The sequence below is a fragment of the Sus scrofa genome, chromosome 1, assembly GCF_000003025.6.
Source record: "Sus scrofa isolate TJ Tabasco breed Duroc chromosome 1, Sscrofa11.1, whole genome shotgun sequence".
Classification (NCBI taxonomy): Eukaryota; Metazoa; Chordata; class Mammalia; order Artiodactyla; family Suidae; genus Sus; species Sus scrofa.
Genome location: NC_010443.5, coordinates 271,493,034 through 271,505,475, shown reverse-complemented (window position 1 = coordinate 271,505,475; position 12,442 = coordinate 271,493,034). Strand labels below are relative to the sequence as shown.

Genomic DNA, 12,442 nt, shown 5'->3' with positions numbered 1-12,442 from the left:
CGCAGGCCGGGCAACCCCAGAACCTTCCAGTCTGTGCCCATTGTGCCTGGAAGGGGGGCCCTGCTGCCCACTGGGGCTTCCACTCTGTCTCATCAATGGAAAGATGTTGAGGCTCCAGGGAACCAATGTCCTTTGTACCTGGGCTGAATCGTTGAGGCAGAGGCCTTGGGCCACGCAAGCTCCTTAGGCAGGTTGCTTCCTGTGGACCAGTGGCTGGAAGGCCCCGTGGCTCAGGGGTGCAGGTCTGGGCCCTTCTTCCAAAAGCAGGGGTTGTCTTGTGCTGGACCCACACTTTGTCTTTGCAGAGAAGCCCAACTTGACAGTGAGCTGGGCAGGCTTGGGGTCCAGGAAGGGGCCCAGGCCCAGTGCTGCTGGACCCTGCTGTGGCTCCAGTGCTGGCTCCGCCCGCCGGGCCCACGCGAACACACCCCAGACGCGGGTGCTGCTCTTCCTCGCGTCCTGGCAGGGGGACGGAGGCCGGGGCTCTGCTGAGCTGGAGGAGTGGGGATCCTCAAGATTCCTCTGCCAGCGACTTGGGGTGACTGAGGGAGGAGAGGGAAGGCGGCCTGTGTGCACACGCTCAGCCTCTCAGTGGGGACCCAGACTTGGGGGCCAGTTGGGACTCGAACCTCAGCCCCAGCATGGGGTAACTGAAGTTCACGAGCCGGGCCAGGTCACTCGTCTCCAGAAGTGACCTGCGCCGGAAACTCCTGCCTTCTCCTTGTGCCAGACTGTGCGGTCGAAGGGCGTGTCCCAGGGCCATTGTCAGTCTGGAAAGGTCGGACTCCCGGGCCAGAGCCAGCCCCTCCAGAGGGAGGGGGGTGCTGCTGCCAGCTCAAATCCAGCGGCAGAGCCAGGCTCCTCCCAGGCACCCCGCCTCCCCTGGCACCAAAGCGTGCTCACGTGTATGTTCTAGCAGTGTGCCAGGCTTGGCACCTTCAACCCATTCTGAGGTCTCTCAGTAGCTGGACATTCCCAAGGGTTTTGTTCTGGGTCCTGCTCTCTAAAAGCCTTGCCTGTGATTGAGCTTCAGAGTCCCGCTAATGAGTTTGAATTGTATTCTCTACGCCCACGATGGTGATTAAGAGTCTTTGAATTGGCGGTTTTGTCATGGCTCAATGGTTAACAAATCTGACTAGGAACCATGAGGTTGCGGGTTCGATCCCTGGCCTTGCTCAGTAGGTTAAGGATCCGGCATTGCCATGAGCTGTGGTGTAGGTCACAGACGCAGCTCGGATCTGGTGTGGCTGTGGCTGTGGGTAGGCCTGCAGCTGCAGCTCCGATTCAACCCCTAGCCTGGGAACCTCCATATGCTGTGGGTGCAGCCCTGAAAAGACAAAAAAAGAAAAAAAAAGACTCTTTGAATCATCAAGTCTTGGGACAAACCAGAATTTCTGAGGTCTAATCAGAGGTGGCACATCCCTGAAGCATCTGTCTTGGTCCCTGGCCAGGGGCAGGCATCACTAACCAGCGTCCTTGCGTCTAGATCTGGTGCTGTACTGCGAGGCCTTCCTCACCACCTACAGGACCTTCATCAGCCCCGAGGAACTCATCAAGAAGCTGCAGTACAGATATCCTTGCCCGGCCCCCGCCCTGGCTCCACCCCGCGCTCCACAGAGCCTCCTGGGTTCGGGGGAAGGGCCTGCGTGCCCGCTCGGCCCTCGCGCAGGGAGCTGTGTCGCCACGGTGGGCAGCAGTGATGAGCTGCTCAGCCCTGCGCTGCCGTGTCCTAGCTTGGGGCCTCAGGCAGGGCTTCTCTGGGCCTCATTCCTCACCTGTAAAAGGACTGAGGGACGTCATGTGAGGTGCCCGGAGCACGGGGTGGCAGTGGTGGTCCCTTGGGGAGTCTGAAGAACTGGAATTGACGCAGCCCGAGAGGAGCGGTGTGTAGGTCACTGGCACCTGCAGCTTCCCCGAGCTGAGCCGCAGGGCAATGGGGGTGACGCGTAGGACATGTGCCAGGCTGGAGGGGATCGGGACGCAGATGAGCAACCTATGGAGCAGACACGCCACTGCAACTGCTGGCAGACCAGCAGTGGACAGACACTCCGTGTCCACGACAGAATCGGCTCCCACCGCTGGACCACCCTGCCCCACGGGCTCCCCTTTCAAATGCCGCTCCCCACAGTAGAGGCCTTTCTTGGAGCCAGACCTGCCCCTCCTGCCCAGACTCACCTGGAGCTATGTCGCATAGCACGGGCCCCCCCAAGGTCCCCGCTCCTTGGCCTCCTCCTGCGTCACAGCCCACGAGTGCCCTCTGCTGGACAGCCACCGTCACTTGGGGCAGTCCCCCCAGCTTTCCGCTCCCTTCCTGTGCTCCAGCGGCCCCGGTCCCTGAGAACTGCACAGCCCGCCTCGGCAGGGCCTTCGTTCCCTCCAGCCTCGCGCATTCAGCTGCTCACAAGCCTGGTGCGGCGTGATACCGACTCACACTTGAGAACGCCCCAGTGTCAGTTTGAGGCTGTGTCTGCACGTGCAGTCTCACTCGGCCGTGACAGCCCTTTACACACGCATCCTGTCAGGAACAGGGTGCCTTTGTAGTGTGTCCTACCATGTACGCAAGGAGACTGAGGTCCAGGCCACCCTGAGTCAGCGTCTCCTCTGCTTGTCCTTAATGGACACGATACAGCGTCGTGACCCCCGGCCCAGGTGGCTGGTGAGTCCTTTGTGCTGCAGCCCTGGGCCCTGTCCCTTTGCACTCCTTCCTGAGCGCCCGTGGATTTCTGGGGAGCAGGCAGATGGAGCCAGAGAAGGGTCTGGAGGCGTGGTGAACACACGAGGGTGAAACCAGGACCCTCAAGGTCGAAGCCATGGCCTTGGGAGGTGGTCGGCCGTTGGAAGGGCTGCTGTGGGGTGGGGGCTGCTGTGCTTCATTCAGGTGGGCTCTGCAGCTGTGGAAAGACCATGGGGTCTCAGGAGCAGAGGGGGACCCCTCCAGGCTGTGCGCCTCCCCCGGCGACCTGGAGGTTGAGGGCAAGTGCTTTTCAACCGCCTGCCTCTGCCTGAGCCTCAAGGATGCAGCTTCAACGGCAGGTCCCAGGAACCTTGGGTTGAAGCCAACAGAGAGGCCGGACAGTGGAGGGCCGGCAGTTCTCCAGGCAGGAGGCGGGGGTCCAGAACCGTCCTTGGGGTCAGGCTGGCTCTCTGCCTTCCCCGGCCTTGCCCACGGGGCTCCTGGAGGGCCGCTGAGGGGCGGACGTGTAGCCAGGGGAGGGGGGCATTTGACTACAGGAAAAGCCTCCCACCCGTCCCCCGACCCCGCCTGGGAGAACGGCTGTTTCTTTAACCCATGGTCCACGTACGAGAAGTTCTCGCCTTTCGCTGACACGTTCAAGAAGCGCGTCAGCAAGAACACATTCTTCGTGCTGGTGCGGGTGGTGGACGAGCTCTGGTGAGTGGGGCCCCGCCGGGCTGCGGGCTTCCTGTCGCTCGCCGCCTGGACAGGGCTTGCTGCTGCTCGCTTGAACTTGACCCCTGGCGAGAGGGACCTGCTCCCTCGGACCTGCCCCTGCCGGGCCCTGATTGCCTGGGGGGCCCTCTCCTGCCCTCCTCAGCCTCCCATGCCTCCCTGCCGGAGTGGAGTGGCCACTTCTGTTCATTCAACAACACACCACGAGGTCCCTGTTCCGGGTAGAGAGTCCTTGGTGAAGGGAACCATGGGGCCATGAAATACCGCATGTGGAGAACACTGCCGAGGGGGTTCAGGGGCATCTTAGGGGAGCCAGGACCCTAGTGACGCATCCCCCCGGGGAACCCGGAGCTCCTCCGGGGCAGGATTTGTGGGGCACTTGTCCCCAGCGTGGTCCCTGGTGCTTGTCCAGTGCTGTGGGTGTCCGCTGAGAGAAGGACAGCTCCCCGTTACTCTGGGAGCCCCTCCAGTGCCCTGTGGGGTGCAGGCCGCCGTCCCCAGACCGTTTCTCCCACCCTCTTCCCACAAGTGGAGTGTCCCTGGCCCTTGGCGTCTCGAGGGCGCTCTCGACCCTCCGGTGCCTGTGTTCGGGCCCTTTAGCCTAGTGGAGCTGACGGAAGAGATCTTGAAGCTGCTGATGGACCTGGTCTTCCGCTTGGTGTGCAATGGGGAGCTCAGCCTGGCCCGCGTGCTGCGCAAGAACATCCTGGACAAGGTGGACCAGAAGAAGCTGCTCAGGTGTGCCAGCTCTGGCCAGCCCCTGGCAGCCAAGGGGGTGGCAGCCAGGTGAGCCACCAGCCGTCCGTCTCTGGCTTCCCGGGGCGCTGCCTCTGGCGAGAGCCGTGCCAGCAGCTGCCCCTCCAGCCCCCCCACCTCACTTCCTGGTCCTGCCCAGGTCCCGTGACGAACGCCTCAAGGACAGTCCAGTGGTTCCCCCGGGGCCGGGCCTCTTCTCCCGGGTTGTGTTGTGTGACAGGCAGTGGGCGGCAGGGCACGGAGGGGTTCCTGGGACGGAGAGGTGAATGCCTTTCAGGCTGCGGTCAGCACTCGGGCATCTTCCTGGCACTGACACGCAACTGTGCGTTCTCACCCAGTCTGTGCCACCCTACCCTGTGCCACCCTGAACATTTTGAGGACCTGTGTCTGTTCCAGTCTGCCGCCTGCTCCTCTCCCCCGGCCGTGGGGGGCATTTCTCGCCTTCTTGGTGGTGCCTCAGCCTCCGCTGGCACGGCACCGTCTTTGTTCCCATTGGGCCCTGACGTTGGGTCAGGCTGAGCCCACGGGCAGAGGCAGCAGAGCAGGGCAGGCCCGGTCCCCCAGGGGGGAGCCACGCGGTTCCACTCGGATGCACGTCGTGCTCGCTCTGCTCCGCGGCCCACCGTGCGTGCGCCCCCGCTGACCCTTCCCCTCGTGCCTCTGTCTTCCAGGCCCGGGACCCTGCATGACTTCCACAGCCATGAGATCGCCGAGCAGCTGACGCTGCTGGATGCCGAGCTGTTCTATAAAATAGAGGTGCGGTGGGTGATGCCCCGATGAGCCGCCGCTGCTCGTCCCCGGATGAGGGAAGCCACCGCACCGCGGGAAAGCCGGGGCCTCCGGTTCTACCCAGTCTGCCTCCTTTTTCAGATTCCCGAGGTTTTGCTTTGGGCCAAAGAGCAGAACGAGGAAAAGAGCCCCAACTTGACCCAGTTCACGGAACACTTCAACAACATGTCCTACTGGTGAGAAGGGGCCCCAGCGACGCCCCTGGGGACAGGGTCCCACGTGCTCCTTCGCAGGGCGCCCCAAAAGGAGCTCCCGCCCTTCTGCGGCCCGGTGGGCGTTTGCTGTGAACCAGAAACGAGACAGGACAGCATTGTCTTACACGTGGGGAGGGCTGGCGGGGGAGGACTTAGCCAGGATCAACGCGTGGTGTCTGCCATCGGTGGTGGCAGGGCGGCGGGGGAGGGAGTCTGCCGTCCTGCGCGGACTCTGCCTGAAGGAGGAGGACAGCAGAGGAGGGGTTTCGCTAATGCTTGTGCTCAGCCTTAAATTCTTCCGGTAACAATGCAGCCCCACAGTGAGTTTATGATGGAACATACCTCACGGCTCTTCCAGATGTGGCCCAAGGGTGCCGCAGCCTCTCGGCCTCAGCTGGAGGATGGTGGAAGCGTGGGGGCCCAGCAGCCCCCACTGCAGCAGACGCCCCCACCCCACGCCCATCACACCACCAGGAAGCGTGTGGCGGTTTTTAAAAGCTCTAAGGGCTGCTTGCTGCAGGGTTTAAAGCTGGGTCATCTGCTTCCTTCCTCGCTTCCCTCCCACCCTCGGAGGCGTCTCGCTCAGGACCCCAGGGTGGGACCGAAGCTGGGCGCGGCCTCCAGCCCTACCCCTTGCTGGGCACCGGGGGCTCCACGTACAGGTGGGGCAGTGGCCGTTACTGGGTCAGAAGAGGGCCACCTTCTCTGAGTGACGGGCGCGGCCCCTGTGAGGCTCTCCTGCAAGGCCAGCCTTGGGCTTTGGTTGCTGCTCAGGTTCTGAGAGGGGCCCTCCTTATGGCTGGCAAGGTGGCCTCTTAACCCCCGTGTCCACTCATCTCCCGAGCTAGTCCTGAGGCCACTCTTGGGGCCTGTCCAGCCGCGTGGGGCTCAGGGTCGGCACCCTCGGTGCTGCTCACTTTGATCCTCCAGAGCCTCCGTCTGCGCGGTGGAGCCCCCATCCGGCTGCGGACTCTCTGCAGCCCCTCGCCTACGCCAGGGGCCACGAGCGCCTCGAGTGCAGAGGCTACAGCTGCACCCGCCGCACGCCACCTCCACCAGCACCAGCCGGGGCCTGAGGGGACACCGGTCAAGTGACCTGTCCCCTCTCTCCTTGGTGCATACAGGGTGCGGTCCATCATCATGTTACAGGAAAAGGCCCAGGACAGGGAGCGGCTGCTCCTGAAGTTCATCAAGATCATGAAGGTAGCTGGCGCCTCCCCAGAGCCTGCCCGGTGCCCCCGCCCCCGCCCCCGCCCTCACGGCCGCCCGGCCTTTCTCCACAGCACCTGCGGAAGCTGAACAACTTCAACTCCTACCTGGCCATCCTCTCGGCACTGGACTCGGCGCCCATCCGCCGGCTGGAGTGGCAGAAGCAGACCTCGGAGGTAGGCGGCTGGGAGGGAAGCCACAAGCTCCGAGGCCCTGCGCTCAGGTCCCTGCGCTGCCGAGGGGCCGGGACAGCACGCGCGTGCAGGCACCCCCCTCCCCACCTTAGTTTCCCGTCCCTCTTCTCATCACTGGGGGGCCGCAGCGGGCACTGGAGCTCTCCTGCGGATTTCTTCAGGGGAGATGCTGAGGGGAGATGGGCAGGGTGCTGAGCAGGCATGTGGCGAGGGTCTGGCCCAGCCAGGGGTCAGGGAGGCCCCCTGAGGAAGTGTTTATCCCCCCAAGATCCAAATAGGGGTTTCCTGGGAAGGGAGGGGAGTTTCCACAAGGGGGCAGGGGGCAGCGCTAGGGTCCTGGGGGCCTTTATCCTTGTGCGGGAGCTGTTTCTTGGGAAGAGAGGCAGAGCCGGACACAGGGCTGGGGGTCATCTCATGGGGCAGTTTAAGGGGACAGTTATGATACAGGGTTGTATGGAGAAGTGGCTGCTCCAGGAACAGCCTGAGGAGGCAAGGAAGGCTTCCTGGAGGAGGCACCTAACAGGAAAGAGGCCGGGCAGGCAGAAACCCCACGCTTCAAGCAGGAGCAGCAAGGCCACTGCCTTGAGTGCACGAGAGCGAAGGCAGGCTCGGGCCGGGAGGGCCAGGTCCAGTGTGTGCCCTGGAGGCCCGCGGGGGCCCGCAGCGCCGAGCAGAGCGAGCAGGAGCCCGAGCTCCGGCCCCTGCCCACAGTGGGCACCAGCTGCCCAGAGACGTGCTTCTGCGCACGCTGTGGGCCATTTATGCGGGGAAGGCCCAGCCTGCCCGCCGCTGGAGCAGGGCCGGGCCTGGCTCTGGGGTGGGTGGGGGGAGGGGCGCGGGCCCCGTGTCCCGGGGTGTCCGGCTCATGGCTCACGACCGCGCTCGCTCTGCCCAGGGCCTGGCTGAGTACTGCACGCTGATTGACAGCTCGTCCTCCTTCCGCGCCTACCGGGCCGCCCTCTCGGAGGTGGAGCCACCGTGCATCCCCTACCTGTGAGTAGAGCCTCCCACCGGGTCGCCCCTCGTCTCCTCTGGGGAGGGTAGGCGGAGCGCCCACAGAGACCCTCGCTTCCAGGTTTCTGGGTTACCTTCACCAGCACAGCCTGCTCCTTGTTCAAGGGTTCGAATCAAAGAGGGGTCGTGTGAAAGGGCCTCTGCCTTCCCCCACCCCCCCCACCCCGCCTCTGTAGTCAGGACAGGTGCTGACTCCAGCCATCCTCAAACTTGGCTGCACGTCACAGCCCCCCAGGAACCCCGCGAGTACTTGGCGTGAGGCAGCTCAGCGCGTTTCCCCGGGTGGGGCCGTGGACGAGAGTACACAGGTGTTTGACAGGACAATCCCGTGGCACCGGGCTTGGGAAGGAGCGGGAAAATCAAAGCTCCCTCTCTTTCGAGCTGACCTCGATGTGCTTGTGGGCAGGGGTGGGACACTCAGCCGTCTCCCAGGCCGCGCGTGTCTGGTGGCACGTCCCTCGGGCCTCCCCTCAGAGGTACAGACCTTGCAGCCAACAACCCCGGCCTTGCTCCCCAGCCCCTCTACCCTCGCTGACCAGCACACATTTGTCCGTCTGGGCTCCTTGGGGGGTGCCAGCTGTGCCCCCGGGCTGAGCTCTCTCTAGTAGAAGAACCACCCCATCACTTGTCACGGAGTTTCACGGCCTCTGTTTGAAAGCGCACCACCACCCCGTTAATAAGGGGTTTACCCACCACCACTCAAGTTCGGGGTGTTAGTTCTTGTTCATCTGCTCCTTGCACCTCAGCAAAGCCCAGCTCTGCCAGGCCGCAGGGGTTGTTGAAGGGGCTTCGTAGCAGGAATTCCAACCAGAGGAGACACTCGTGTCCCGTTGGCACTCATGGGTGTGGCAGCTGCTCAGGTGCCGGCCCATCCTGGGGGCTCAGCCGGCCACCTTCCTGCTTCTCCGTCCTCCCAGGGGGCTCATCCTGCAGGACCTCACCTTCGTTCACCTGGGAAACCCAGACTACATCGACGGGAAGGTGAATTTTTCCAAGCGGTGGCAGCAGTTTAACATCCTGGACAGCATGCGGTGCTTCCAGCAGGCGTGAGTGTGGCCCCCAGCGGGGCTGGCCTGGGCGGGGCCTCCCGGGCGGAGATGGGCAGTGACAGGGGACCCGTGGGGCTTCGACGCCCACACCCAGAGGTGGCTGCCAGCCTGTCCTCTGTGGTCCTGTTCAGGGAAGCTGGGGGGCCAGTCTGGCCCCGAGGAATTGCTGGGAGACCGTGGCCCGGCTCCCACAGAGCTGCTCCGGGAACAGGGCCTGAGGGTGCAGCTCAGCACGAGCGAGTTTGCGGGTGCTCAGGCTGCCCCCCTCCTCCTCCAGGCATTACGACATCCGGAGGAATGATGACATCATCAACTTCTTCAACGACTTCAGCGACCACCTGGCCGAGGAGGCCCTGTGGGAACTCTCTCTGAAAATCAAGCCCAGGAACATAACAAGGAGAAAAACAGACCGGGAAGAGAAGACCTAGGAGCAGGTGCCACGAGCGAGGAGAACGCTCCAGAGAGGCTCAGAGGGCCCCTCCAAGACCGCAAGGGACCTTGGACCTGTGACGCGGCAGTGGCACACGTCCTGGCCTCAGCGCCCCAAGGCCCAGCCAGGCCCCTGCGGTGTGGGCCCGGGTCCGGAGCCTGCGGCAGCTTCCTGCCTTCCTCCTCCCCAGGCGCAGACCCCTCGGCCCACGTGGAGTCAGCAGGCAGGTCGCGTTGCTCATTTGTGACCCGGTGGTTTTGGTTTGGTTTGGTTTCTGCTTTGCTCGGTCTTCCGCTCTCGCCCCCTCCCCACCTCTCCTCCCCCAAGCCTGGGAGCTGCGCAGGGACACCTTCCGCAGACCAGGGGACAGCAGGGATCTGCCGAAGGGACCGATGAGTGGAGGCCCAAGCACCCTCAGGGGAGGCGCTTGCTCTCCTGGTGACCTTGGAAGAAGGGGACATGCAGTCAGGTGGGCAGAAGGCAGGCCGGGGGGAGACCCCTCACTCTCCACGCCCCACTTCTTAAACTGGATGGTGTGCGCTGCTCGGCTGGCCCAGAAAGGTACGACAGGCGCCCTCCCAGCAGCCCTGGAGCTGGCGCTTCAGTCACGGTACTGGCCTCCTTTGCTGGGCCTCGAGCAGCAGTGTCTCCCCGCCCCTTCATCTCCCGCCCTGTCCTGCTGGCCCTCCCTGTGACCTGGCACCATGGGAGCTGGGAAGCGGCCGCTGGAGCCAGGACAGCCCTGACTGCAGGGGGCCCCTGCTCCCGGTTGAGTTCATTCCGAGGAGGGAGGGGCGCTTCTGTCCTGGGGAGGCCGGCAGCCCCTCCTCTGCCGCCTGCTGTGTGCCTTAAACTCCATCTCCTGCCCCTCCGCCCTTCCCCGAGCCTCGGGGGCCTTTTGCCAGTGCTGCGCTGTCGGCGCTCCCCTGGTAGACACGGGGGTCTGGCTGCCCAGGCGCCTCTCCGGCGGCCACCACGCGGCAGGCTCGCCCTGTCCTCTGGCCAAGGCCCAGCGCCTGCAGGAGCCGGGCTCCTTCTCCTCCTCCTCCTCCTCCTTCAGAGCCGCTCTCGCTGCTGAGGTTGACAATCTGGGGCAAGGTCTGCGGGGGGCCGGTGGGGGGGTGTCCTGATTTGCATCATTGAGCAGCCTTCTCCTGGGCTTGGGGCTTGAGCAAGCAAACAGCAGGATTGACCCGGGTTCAGTCCGGTTTAAACAGAACAAAAAGAAACCGACATCTGTCAACCATTTAAAGAAACAACCCTGTCACTTTGAGCCCCTCATGGGTTTTTGAACAGCTTTTATCCAGAAGACCGGGCCAGGTTTTTTCTTTGTCCTGTACATAGAGGGAAGGAGTCTGAAGCGTCAGCTTCCACCCCTCGGGCAGCGGTCCTGCCGGCGGCGGCGGGCAGAGCGCGTCACTTTATTATTTAAGGAGTGTGTGTGTAGAGTCGCTGTTTATTAACAGTATTGTGTGTGGGATTGGGTTTTCGTTTGTCCCCGCTTTTCCAAGTCCTCTCATTTCAGTCTTTTCCTCCTCCCGTCCTCCTCCGGGCCCGGCCCAGCTCTGCTGAATGCGCTGTGCGCGCCTGGGGGCCGCCGTGGGCTCGGGGCCGCGGGGCCCAACACGGCGCCGGGCCGGGGTCTGTTCGCCGTGTGCTCCGCTGGGAGCCGCACGGGATGGAGGGGCTTCACCGTCCCTCGATTCAGAGCAGACCCTGTGCCCACACGCCCCTCCTCGCCGGGGGCCCTGGGGCTGAGCCGAGGCGCCAGGCAGGCAGCGCGGGGGGACATGGGGCCGCCGGGCCGGGGGCCCCCTGTGTGAGGACAGCAGGTGCAGTGTGTTTTAACTTATTGGCTGACAGGCTTCCCCGCCTTCGCCTCCTTAAGACACGTTCCTGGCTCTGGGAGCGGCCAGCCTGGCTGTGGTTTGTCTGTCTGGAGGCCGGTCGGGGGTTTGACTGCATCGGGAGGGCGTGGGTCCTGCGGAGGCGGCGCTCCCTGGCAGGCGTGGGACAGGGAGAGGGCAGGCACCCCACATCTGAGAAGCTCCCTCCCGGTGTTACAATGTAATATATGCCCCTGACTAACCCGGCTGATAGAGGCATCTTCCTGCAGACATTTCAAACCTGTAACTTTTATATGAAAGGAAAATAAACGCAGAGGAAAGCTGTGGCCGCCTGTGTCAAAATGCCAGTCTGAGCCGTCTCCTTTCCGTGACCTCCTCGTGGGCTGGGCACCGGGCAGAGGGCTCTGGTCCCCGTCCTCATGCTGGTTTGCTGCTGTCGGGGCAGTTCCGACAGAGCGGGGCAGACGGCGCCAGCTACTGGTGCAACACCCCCTCCTCGGCCTTGTGCCCCAGAAGGGGACCAGTGACAAGAGCTTTGCTGCCTCCACCTGGCAAAACAGGTTCCTGGGGCAGATTCAGGGGCACACGGGTGTCCAGAGCTGCTTTTTAAAGCCCCTCAAATGCTGTCCTTGAAAGGGTGCCTTTGGCAGGTTCCCACTGCCCCTCACCCCGGGGGAAGGCTCAGGCTCAGGCTCAGCATGGCACCCTGCACCTGCACGGGACCAAGGAGGCAGCCCTCCTGTGCCCCCAGAGCTCTCACGTGTCATGTGAGACGTCACCCGCGGGGAGACTGAGCACATGTGTGTCAGCCACAGAGGGGACAGCAGGGGGTCGGGGTGGAACCCTGCCCGGCTCTGAGCCCTGCTGGAGGTGCCCACGCACAAGCAGCCTGGGAACGCTGAGGGCTCTCCACCTCTGTCCCGGGGGTGCGTGAGGCCCACAGCGAGAAGAGCTGGAACCTCCCCTTTGGGGAAGGCAAGTATGCCAGGCTGGCCACACTGTGAGGCTCTGAGAGAAAGGGCCCAGGCCTCCGGCGTTAACTAGCAACCTAGCATGTGCCAGGTGTCATCACGAAGGCTCCCCCAGCCTTGTGGGCTGACTGGACCTTCCTGTTTCTCTCGTTCTCTAGTTGTGTCCTCACAAATTATTCAGCCGCTCACGCCTCATTTCCCTGTTGTCTGTGTTGTCCCATTCGACTGACAAGCCGCTCAGCTCCCAAGCTCTATACCCCATCTTACCCACCAGCCAGCAGCCAGCCTGGCCTGGCCCCGACAGCCCTATCCCCAGACAGTCAGGGGATGAGAGGCCTGAGCCTGCCCACCAGGCCTGCAAGACAGTGGCCACCAGGCACCCACCCCGATCCTGGGTGGCTGGGGCGGGGGGAGAGGAGACGGATTCACCCAGCAGTAGTGAAGGTCTTGTGGAGTGGAGGTGGGTTAGATGCCTGCGTCCCCCCAACCCCAGAGGGTCCTCTCCTGGGTGCCCCAGGAAGCTCAGAACCAACCTTCCCCAGCCGTCCCGCGAGGTTCCGCTCCAGGTCGGGCCACAGGT

General features: G+C 63.7%; 1 protein-coding gene across 1 annotated transcript in view; it reads left to right on the top strand.

The window, feature by feature from the left end:
• Positions 1-11,233, top strand: part of RAPGEF1 (Rap guanine nucleotide exchange factor 1) — a 130,367-nt gene extending 119,134 nt beyond the window's left edge. Inside the window, 10 exon segments of the mRNA XM_005654593.3 lie at positions 1,487-1,571; positions 3,299-3,391; positions 4,010-4,195; positions 4,837-4,921; positions 5,036-5,130; positions 6,273-6,351; positions 6,432-6,533; positions 7,447-7,544; positions 8,483-8,611; positions 8,892-11,233. Of these exon segments, the coding sequence (XP_005654650.2) occupies positions 1,487-1,571; positions 3,299-3,391; positions 4,010-4,195; positions 4,837-4,921; positions 5,036-5,130; positions 6,273-6,351; positions 6,432-6,533; positions 7,447-7,544; positions 8,483-8,611; positions 8,892-9,042 (1,103 nt within the window). The 3' untranslated portion in view covers positions 9,043-11,233.